The sequence below is a fragment of the Nanorana parkeri genome, unplaced genomic scaffold, assembly GCF_000935625.1.
Source record: "Nanorana parkeri isolate BGI_ZX_2015 unplaced genomic scaffold, ASM93562v1 scaffold1295, whole genome shotgun sequence".
Lineage (NCBI taxonomy): Eukaryota > Metazoa > Chordata > Amphibia > Anura > Dicroglossidae > Nanorana > Nanorana parkeri.
This window is the reverse complement of record NW_017307563.1, coordinates 262510-273479: the sequence shown is the minus strand read 5'-3', so window position 1 is coordinate 273479 and position 10970 is coordinate 262510. Positions and strand designations below refer to the sequence as shown.

The 10970-nt window shown below is 42.0% G+C and overlaps 1 protein-coding gene and 1 long non-coding RNA gene across 2 annotated transcripts in view; both read left to right on the top strand.

The window, feature by feature from the left end:
* Positions 1 to 7536, top strand: part of LOC108797551 (lymphoid-restricted membrane protein) — a 64546-nt gene extending 57010 nt beyond the window's left edge. Inside the window, exons 24-27 of the mRNA XM_018569162.1 lie at positions 955 to 1033; positions 6723 to 6763; positions 6857 to 6921; positions 7463 to 7536. Of these exons, the coding sequence (XP_018424664.1) occupies positions 955 to 1033; positions 6723 to 6763; positions 6857 to 6921; positions 7463 to 7536 (259 nt within the window). The remainder of the gene's footprint in view (positions 1 to 954; positions 1034 to 6722; positions 6764 to 6856; positions 6922 to 7462) is intronic.
* A 1140-nt stretch (positions 7537 to 8676) lies between these two features.
* The window catches only part of LOC108797555, a 3388-nt gene continuing 1094 nt past the window's right edge, over positions 8677 to 10970 (top strand). Inside the window, exons 1-2 of the long non-coding RNA XR_001941893.1 lie at positions 8677 to 8735; positions 9133 to 9191. This is a non-coding gene — a long non-coding RNA (uncharacterized LOC108797555). The remainder of the gene's footprint in view (positions 8736 to 9132; positions 9192 to 10970) is intronic.

Here is a 10970-nt window from a genome sequence, read left to right as displayed (position 1 = left end):
TCCATCTCCAAGACTTACCTAGAGTCTCTCCCATCCTTTGGAACTCCCTACCCCCGCCTGCCCAGCTATCTCCTACTCAGTCTGCCTTTAGGCGATCCCTGAAGACTCATCTCTTCAGGGTAGCTTATCCCGCCTCAACCTGACCACTGAACCATCACTTTCTCAAACAATCCATCCCCACACAGCTACCTCCTCATGTATCACTTGCCCCTCCCTTTTTAGATAGCCCTCAGGGGCAGGGCCCTCACCATCTTGTCTTGAATTGTATTGTGATTGTAATGTCTTCCTCATATTGTAAAGCGCTGTGCAAACTGTTGGCGCTATATAAATCCTGCATAATAATAACAAATCATCATCATAATCATCATCTCATCATGCTCCCCATTCCCATAACCCCTGCTTGTGCAAAGGAAGTTATTGGCTAACAAGATTTCTAGCACAATCAACCAGTATTTTTACTTCTTAAGCAGATGTAGAAAGACTTTCAATTATCTATTTACCAGACTGTAAGGGAGCAAATAAGAAGTTCATTATTGGGGTTTAGATGCATTGTAAATTTTTTCCCACAAGGAAAAAAAAAAAAAAAGTTTAAACCATATCAATAAAAATGGATTTAGACACACTTGGCAGTGTCATATGGTTGTCCCAACTCATGTAACTGTCACTTTTGCTGGCCAGCTTGGTCTTTATGTGGGGATTCTGGGAATAATATAAACATTGCTTTTGAAGAAATAAAATAAATGTAATATACTGAATCCTGTCATTAAAGGTATTCACCCTATAGAGTTACCAGCATACAATATTTTTCCCTATAGCGGGCCTTTAAACCTGCAGATCATACACTGTGTTGGCTCTGAAATGATGTCTGAAATTGAATGCCTTTTAAAAAAAAAAAAAACATTTTACAAATAAAACTCACCTTCAGGTCATTGTGATTTTTTTTTTTTCTGGCAGGTCCACACAAGTGTCTCTGGGTATTCAGACTGATGTGCACGATCCTGACTGTCCTGCAATGGAAAAAACTTTATCCAAGGTAAGCGCTGGGCTGAATAGAGTGTAGAAGGTTTGGGGTATTACTGATAGAAAAAAAACAATAAAAACTAAAACACTTCAATTTATGTGTTTTTTTTTTTGTTTTTTTTTTAATCAAATGCTAAAAATATTGCAAAAAAAATTATACTTGCCACTCCCTGGTGGCAATCTCTGAGGCTTTTCTAAAAAAAAAACCTTTTTCATACCTGCAATCTGTATTTTATGTTCAAAGGCACAGTTCCCTATTTTTTAAAACTGTAAATCTACTTTCCATGGTATAGGAGTTGTTGATGTTCTCACCTGTGTGTGCGCTCCTAGATCTGAAAGACCCAACACTTCGTAAACAATCTGTGTGGTTCTCAACCATTTGAATACCATGAGTGCCTTCTGTTCATGGTGATTACATGAGGCTTGTTTGCAAACTAACCTACCAATAGCAGCTGTCACTTTGGATTACAGTCCAAAAAAACAAATATGTTTTTGTCAAGTCAATGGACAACTACTGATGCTGCCAAATTTAGACTGCTCATCTAGGCCTCTAATGAGCTCTGGTCATGATCGGTTTGAGGTCCCTATAGACATGATCTGCCCAGTTGGATTAGGGAATGTTTTTTTGTAGGTCCCTTCATGACCCTGGCTGACATAAACTGGCTAAGCCTGTGCAATTGTTATTTCCCATGAGACCGCCGGCACCTGCAGCTAGGGCTGGCACCTTTTCTAGGCAAAAATTCCGAACTTATCTCTATAATAATAAAACTTGCAACAAGTCTTAATTTACCCAACAAATACTGCCAACCCTCCTCTCTCTTTTCCCTTCTTCTTAGGAATAAACAAAGTATCGCCCAGTGCAAACTTGCATGCTTTTAAGGTGTTTATTTTGCAGTTATTTAACAATCCAAAAACAATAACGTACATTAACACTACACACATTCGCACAGCTTAAAACTGTGTGAGACGTATGATACAATAGAAAGCTCTGTGTCTAGTCTATGCATAACACAATGTACAATATCAGGTTGCTACAATATCAGGATATGAGGGAAGAGTGTTCCACGGAGAGAAAACACCTTCAAAGAAAAAGTCCTTAACAGGAGACCTTATGAGATCACAAAAGTGCAACCTATTTCGGGGTAAAGCTCTGGTGAGAGAGGGCCCATTATCTGAGCACCCTTTACATTGTTAACCACACTTGCCAGAGTTTGGTGAGCTTTTGAGAACGGGGTCTGCTGTCCTATATTTTTAGGTTTGGGGAAGGACGCATCACTCTTCAACAGGGCTCCAAACCAGTTGGGGGGGGGGTATAGTATGTGCTCAGAATTGTGATTTGGAAATGGTCTACAATCAGCATTACTTTCCCAAAGTAAGAAAACGTGGGCGTAAGTGGGCTCATGGAGTCCATGTCCTCCACCCTACTGTTTTGAGCCCTGATGAAAGGACTTGTCTGCCCCTGAAATCCATTGCTGTGTGATCAAAATAAACATTTCATGGACTGACATCTCATCAGTCTGGGGCTCAACTTCCTTTTCTTATCCAATATCTGAGTTGCTTCCGGCATCTCCCAGTGGTGACCCACTATTGTTGAGCTGCCTAAGCCAATAAACCAGTGAGTGGTCTCCAGACTCGGATCAAAAAGAACTAAAGACTCTTCCCAGGGCCTCAAATATTCTTCTTTCCCGAAAACTATAATTTTGGCACTTTGTTAAACAATTTGAAAATGCAAAACTGTTTTCTCCTTCTTGAGGCCTAAAGACAAATTGCTTTTCTGCCCAATTTTGTGTCCAGTAAAATTTTCCTATAGGGTGAGTGTTCTGGGTTTCCAAGATAGTTGATGTTAATCGTTCTCTACACATATATAACCTGCATATGATTATTGCATATTGTCTCTTCGCTCGCCTCCTCCTCATCATTGTATGTTATCCTTTTATCGCTGTGTGATTTAATTTGTGGTTTGGATGTTTTCAGACCATTTGTGATTCTGAATTTTACTGTCCTGTCAGGGGAAATAATGGTGTTACTCTCAGGAATGATAATAATGCTCTTACTAGCTGGCAAGAAGCTGGAGGAGGACATGACTTTCCACATTTTGTCACATAACTCCATGAACGTTGTGTACATATTGATGCGTTCCAGGGCTCCTGTGGAGTCGGCAAGAGCACTGTGCCAACCTCAAGGAGACAGACAGAACATCTTGGCGTCTCTTAAGGTTTAAAAATAAAATAAGCTCATTGGATTCGGCAGTGCCACATTGTGGAACATTTGGTCCTGCATGATTGACAAAGGATTCCCAGAGCACTATAGATAGGTTAGGTGGAGAGAGAGCACAGAGGTAGCTGCCTACCTTAAAGAAGAATTTCACCACTTGTGTATGTGCGTGTGTGGCTTTTTTTTTTTTTCAAACTAGTATCTTTTAACTTTTGTAATGCATAATTAACATACCTGCCCTGTGAGCCCCACTTTGTCTTGCTACAATCTGCTGCATCATTGCCATATACCTGGTCCTGCACCACCATATTTTTGTTTCTGATATCATTGGGAGCCAGCTGTCACTCCCTGGTTCAGGCAGCCAGCCCCTGATTCACTGTCAGCTCTGCCCCCACCACTTCAGCTGCTCTATGGAACCAAAAGCACCCTGGGATGTGTGACATGCATAGCCCAGGAGGATTCATAGTGGAGTAGATGTCATTCTTGCCTAGGTGAGAATGACAGCTGGGGGAGCAGGCAAGATGACAAAATAAGCATAAAGAAGATTCTTGATGAAGATTACTGAGTAGAAGAGGAGTGCAAGGTTAGCGAGTATAGCGAGTGTATCTATTAAGTAAAGTTCCGCTTCAAAGCTTGCTCTGTTTCATTGAAATTGAGCCAAACGGTGGGTAGTCTTAACCCTTGCTTTATGTACTAGTATGTGTAAGCTTCAGCTATTGAGCTCCTGAAAGATCTGACTTTTTTAAACACAGGAGCTGCTATTGGAGGACATTATGAAAAGGAGCATAAAGTGCTGCAGCTAATTATTTTTATAATCGATTAGTTGCCCGATTTTTAATTTTTTCAATTAATTTAATTATTGGATTGTTTGTTTTAAAAAAACTCTTTTCTCTTTCCTTTCGCCTCGCCTTTTCCTTTTTTCCTTTTCTCCTTATTTCCTTTCTCCTTTCCTTCCCCCCCAACTAATCAATGAGAATCGTTGCCAACTATTATCGATTTTATAATCGATTCGTTGTTGCAGCCCTAGTGCCACCTGCAGGCTGGATATAAGAACACACAAAAAGAAAATATAATTTAACATTTTGTGCTTTTTAAACCTTTTTTAGTTTTTGAGTTTACCAAAATAAATGTGAAAAGAGGCACAAATATTAAACCACTATAATATTCTCTTTGTCACTTTATAACAGGCATGAGAGATCCCATAATCTGCTGTTAAATATACGTGAACTTCCCTTAAATATTTCTTCTAAATCATCCATCACAACGTTTAGTGTAAGCCTGACCCCAGAGATGGTAAATTGGGTGTCGGTGTTGATTTTATGGCCCCATTAATGTTTCTTTTAGACAAAGGAATTGTATTTGAGGGTTTTTTTCTGTCCTAAGATTGGGAATTGTGTGTTTCCCGAGCCCGGGACGGGATCTCTGTGTAATGTAATAATTTGAAGTGTTCTCTGGAAGATTAGGGCTAAAACAAACACAGTTTAAGCATCGCTGGAATATGCGGCCTTTATGTAAGTAGGGTAAATCTTGCTGTCAGCTGTATGCCTTTTAATGGAGTCATAAAGGAGAGAAAATTTAAATATACAAATTCCTCCGGAGCTCCAGAAGAGCGGCAGAGCATCAAACGCTCTATAGCCTGTGAACGGTGACCATGCCGTCACTTGTATTTTTATGTTTAGAGAAGAAAGATCGGATTGGTGGGAGATTTGACTTGGATCTTACTGACTGGCCTAATGGGGGTATTGACAAATGTTTGGTTTGTGACATTTTTATCCCCTGGTAACTTCTTGTGGACTCTCACACCCTGCCTGCTGGCAGTGTATGTGGCCAATATTTACCAATAGCTATCGGTAGGTTGGAAGTTGTCACAAAAATAAAACATCAGGGGTGAGAGTCTTTATTTGTAATCATTACAATCACAATGCATGAACATGAAGATCCATATCCTTGAGTTAAAGTAATATTAAACCCTCAATCTTTTTTCAATAATGAATGCAGATCAAACAAATGTACATTGTCCAGCAAAGTATTTCTTGACATTTCTTCTCAAGTACGTGCAGTTATCATGTTTGAAAATAGCTCCAACTCTCTCAGCTTTGCTTCCCTGAATATCCTTCTCAGTACAGGATCACAAGGGAGAGCACAGAGCAAAATTCAACTGAAAATGCAACTTTTATTGACTTCTACAGTCTCGAAATTATTCAATCTCTTCATGACAAGCATCTTTAGTACTTAGCAGAACACCCTTTTGCTCTTATGACCTGCTGCAAACTAGGTGCATAGCCAGACACCAGCTTCTGGTCATGTTCCTGAGGAATATTGGCATATTCCTCATGAGCCATGGCCTCCAGTTCACTGATATTTTAATTTAAAATAAACCTGAATTGCAATGGGGTTAGAATACTTTTGATTACAACCTGGACTAATACGGCTTACCCATTTATATATATATCTATATATATATATATATTTGTTTTATTATTTTAAAATATATGTATGATTTTATTTCAAATAAATCTATTTCCTTCTAGAGTTGATTTGAGTCTCTTCCTGTGCCTCGCGTCTCTTCTCACACAATGTCTCTCCTGTACTTTCGCAGGAAAGGATTCAAATTAGCTGACAATAAATAGAATTGATTTGCATCAGGGGAGGATGTACTCAGCTCATGGTTCCAGAGTTCATACAGCTGAAATTAAAAAAAAAAGAATGGCCGTCATGTTTACAAAAAAAAACAATTCCTGGCACTTTTTTGGTTAATCGGTTACAAAGTTTCTTACTTGGAGATCTGCCAGTAACAGAACTTCCTGTTCCTGTTGCAGGCTAATAATGCTAAGCCTTTGCCTCATAATTAGGAGCAGCATTGTCAGCCTGCCGTGTTGGGCTGCCTGTCAGGATGCGTAGGACAGGGCAGGCTGACAACACCTCTGCTAAGGGCTAGTTCACACCAAGCGCGTTCCAGGAGCAGAGCAGTTAGACCGGATCAAAACTGCGTCCAATGTTTTCCAATGGTATTTTGGGCTCTAGTTTACACCGCAGCATTCAGTTCCAGCGCATGTAAAAAAAACTGCAGCAAGCCCTATTTTTCCTGCTCTGGAACGCATGCAAACGCATAAAAAATGCACGCAAATGCCCTGGAATGCACTGAAAGTCCATTTTAGACTAAAAAAAACCCAGCCCGGAACGCATCAAAAACAGCGCAAAACCCACTGCACTGCGTGTGCAGAAACTCATGCAGGTCTGGTCTGCATTTGGTGTGAACAAGTACCTAACCACTGCTAATTGTGAGTCAGGAGCTTATCGTTGTCGGCCTGCAACAGGAAGTGCTGCTACTGGCAGGCTCTCCAGGCAGCATAGTGCCCCTGACATGCATGTAAATGGCCACATTGTGGATGTTTTTTATATGTTGTTAACCCTTCAAAGATTTGTATACAGTGTTGCAGTTTATACTAAAGCCGCTGAATAAAAACTCCTCCTGCTTTGTGTTTCAGGAGATCAGGGAACATGCTCCAGCAGCTGTGGACAATACAAGGTTATAGAATTCTATCGTTTCTGGAGTTGATACATTTTTAGGTTCTTTGTCTGTTTCCCTTTAGGCTCATGGTCTTGTGTGTTTCTTTCGCAGCTCTTTGGTGATCACAAACTCCTCCCCTGCTGGCGTGCGGCTGGATGACATGACAGCGGTACCTGGTAAGAGATTTGGTGAATGGTTTGGGCTCCATTCACTCCCGATGTATTGTGTGTATATAGTGTCAGAGGTGTTTCTAACGCAAGGCAAACAAGGCATTTGCCTTGGGCAGCACTTTCCATAGGGAGCAGTAAGAAACGCAAGGAATGAACTGAAACGGCGCATTTTGATGAGTACTCGTGAAAGTGGCCAGATACTAAAAACAGATACCGGCCCTTTAAATGTTTTTTAATAGATTTGGCTGCTGTAAGGTACTGTGCTTTGCTGAGGGCCTTGTGGCAGCCTTCTGGGGACCTCACATTGCCTGTTTTTACAGTGACGGTCGCACATCTTTCAGGGGAACCCCGCCACCTGCATAAAGCCATGAACCCCCCCTGTGCAGCGGGCTTCCAACAAAATATAGGCACTCATACACTTTTAATGCACAGAGAGGAAGAGGTGGCGTTTACAGATGGGGTTTAGAGATTGGGGGTGCAAAGTTTAGTCTTGCCTAGAGCAGCACAAAACCAAAATACACCACTGTATAGTGTGTTACTGTTTCAGATTGGTCCGAAAATCTTTTCCTTCTTGTCAATGGTTCTGTTCACACGAGTGATCGGTGTGCTGCCGTACGGTGACTGAAATATTAAAATTGTAGTATGCAGGCCCCTCCTACTAACCATGATTTGCCCACATTGCATAGAGAAGCACAGCGACTGATGAGGTATTTAATAAAAATGGAAAAAGGTTTCATTAGGATGTTGATGAGGAGGAGGGAGGAACCACGGAAGGCGAAATGTAAGCAGATTAAGCTTCAGCTTTGAATGAATACAGATTAGTGATTAGAGATTGTGTTTTCCTATAAACACTGACGTGACATAAACATTTGCGGAGCTGTTAATGGAAGTGAAGTTTTGTTGTGTAAATAATTTAGAGAACGCTCCCTGATAAAATCCAAACAGGATTTGCTGCTGCCGGTGTTGCCTCCAAAATATTTTGGGGTCCAAAACCACAAGAAATAACACAAAGTGATCTTATATTTGGGAAATATCTCCCAGCTACAGGACATGACTGCTGGTTGTATAACTGGGCGCAGTTCTGCGCCTGCACTGAATAATGTCTCATCCACCCAGTTAGTAGGACCTGCACACCTAATGGGGCCTTTCCTTTTCACTGTCACGTTCTTGGCTCTTCTGTCCTCACCCTCTCTCGTTCTTCTGTCCCCCATTCTGTTTTTTTATTGTTTTTGTTTTGCTCTGCCCTTTTTCTTTTGCCCGCGGCCTCTCTCTCGCTTGAGGCCCCCGCGGCCTCTCTCTCGCTTGAGGCCCCCGCGGCCTCTCTCTCGCTTGAGGCCCCCGCCTCCTTTTCTGGGCGATTTACAATCTACAATTCATAAACACCACAGAACATTTTTGCTTTCAATGGAGGATTTTGAATTGTTTGTTATTCTGAAATAGAAGTGTGCACATACCATGGATCCCTCAAAGCAAGTCTCAGTAGGCACTGTCCTGTGCCCGCCCGGGTCTCCCTGAACTCCGGGAGTTCTCCAGGACTCTCTATAGGTGAGTTGGAGCTCTGGCACTCCCTGATCCCACAATGACATCCACAGATCTCCGCGCTGAATATATATTGTGTGACCTTGTGACTGATAACGGTAATGGAGCCTGTGGGAAGGAAGCCAGAAATCTACAAACCCCGATAATAGTTCCATCACTCTTTGTTTTTATAACAGGAGCAGAAACTGACTCGCTGACAATGGGGAAGGATAAATCCGGGTGTAGAGAATCGGGTGAGAAGGACAACATGGCGGAATATTCCAGCGAAGCTTCCAGTGACGGTAAAAAAAAAAAAAAAATTAATTGTGATCTCTGTCTGGTTGGAGGTCAAATGTCATCAGGATTCAGCAAGTTAATAAAATGAACACACACTCGGCTGTTAGCTAAGGCTGCCCACATACACGTAGATGGATTACTGTTTCTGGGGAAATTGTTGTTCCATAGACCTTGGCATTTGTCACATGATCTCTAAGGAGGGTCCATGTTCAGAGTGGCTTTCCTTCAGTAGAAATCACATGAGCCATTGCCTAGGCTTTAACCATGTGATCAGCATTGGAAGGACCCTGAGCAGCATTTTCAGTATCTTTTCTATTACTCTTCACCCATCCCAGTAAGAAGGGTTATATTGCTTTGTGTTGACACTTGAGTTCCGCTTTGACCTGTGGCTCTATCTTTCAGCTACGATCATCCATCCTGACACCTCGCAAGATTCGGGTACTACCAAGGATGTAGAATCGGTATGTGTCTTCAATAGCTTATCATTGAAGGGGTAGAGACTGTTCATGGAGAATAGTACATATGGATTGCTGGGACTGTAGTGTACTGTTGCCCATGTGCTTCCATGAAATCAATGCCTTTCTGGGACTGTTCATGGAGCATATGAAATGTTCACGAAATGCTCACAGCAATGATTCAATTATGATCAAGTAAGGACATTGTGGTTTTTTTTTTTATATATATTTCCCTTGCATGCGATTGGGCATTCAAAGTGAACACAGCTTGGCCGTTTGAATAAGCTCAGTGAACATTTACTTTGAGTTAAAGGAGAACTATGAGGCGAGTGAAAATCACTAATCCTCATAGTTCTAGCCGACCTGTGACAATGAGACCGTCACAGGTCGGCTCAATAGATCGTGAAGTGAGCGAACACTTACCGCCACTCGCTCATTTCTTGATCCTGTCCCTGCAGAGAGCCGTGACTGTCACTCACGGCTCCCTGCAGGGATTCTCCCCCTCCCCTGTCCGATCCTCCAGCGCTGACTGGTGGAACGGACGGGGGCTGTTACTCACGCAACTGGGTGGATCTCGACAGTAATGTCGGGATCCGTCCCAGCTCTGGCGGTCTCGGTATACCACGAGCTGTAGCTCGTTATATACTGGGCTTTGGGTCACGGGAGGCAGCTAGTTTGCCTCCCATGACCCTCAGGAGAACTATGGGGAAAAACACTTACCTCCATAGTTCTCCTTTAACAGGATCAGCTCAGCCCCATTGTGTTTAACGAAACAGTTAAAGTGATGTCAAACTCAAAAGGTTTTTAAGCGGTTTCAAATGCTGATGAAATCACTTACAATGGATGCTGCCATTGGTGTTTAAAAGTTTTAGCTTCGTGCAGATTCAGCTGGTCTCCCTGAGCACTGGCCTGATATCCTGTTTTAGGGGGGCTCCTTTCCCTTGCAGGGTCCTATGGAGCCCCTTTTGTGTGTGCTAATAAGCTGTGTGTGTCCGTCCACAAATACATAGACACAGTAAGGCAAGACACTCCCGTCTTCTTCCTCCCGTCTTCTTCCTCCCGTCTTCTTCCTCCCGTCTTCTTCCTCCCGTCTTCTTCCTCCTAATAGATGGACGACTGCTGTAGACTGCTCTATTCCCTGTGATCTTGTACCGAACAGGAAGTTCAGGGAAACAGTTTTTTTTGTTTTTTTTCAGAAACATGATGCTTGAACAAAAATTTAAAGAGATACTGTACATTGCTGGGCAATATATATATTCTGGATTCATTATTGGGAAAAAATAGGGATGTCCAGATACCAGTTCAGATACCAATGCCGATACTTGCCATTTTCATGAGAACTACGAAGGTTGCAGCGGTTGCAGCTGGGACCGGGCTCTGGCGCTCCACCACTGTCCTGAAATCATTAGTCGGTATTGTTTTACAAAAACTGTCACATGACAATAAACATGTATCAGTACTTGTATCTGGGAGGACTTGGACAAGTATCAGTACTCGTACTTGGAAAAATGGTATCTGTTCATCCCTTTTATATACCGTATATACTCGAGTATAAGCCGTCCCGAATATAAGCCGAGGTACCTAATTTTACCAAAAAAAACTGGGAAAAAGTATTGACCCGAATATAAGCCGAGGGAAATGGGAAATGAGGCAGCTAATGGTAGATAGATACCAATAAAATTACATTAATATTTATTTAAAAGAAAAATAACCTAGCTCTGTAAGTGGAAAAGGGGGTACAGGGCTACATATCATGTACTACGGATCATTTAACCCATTCATATT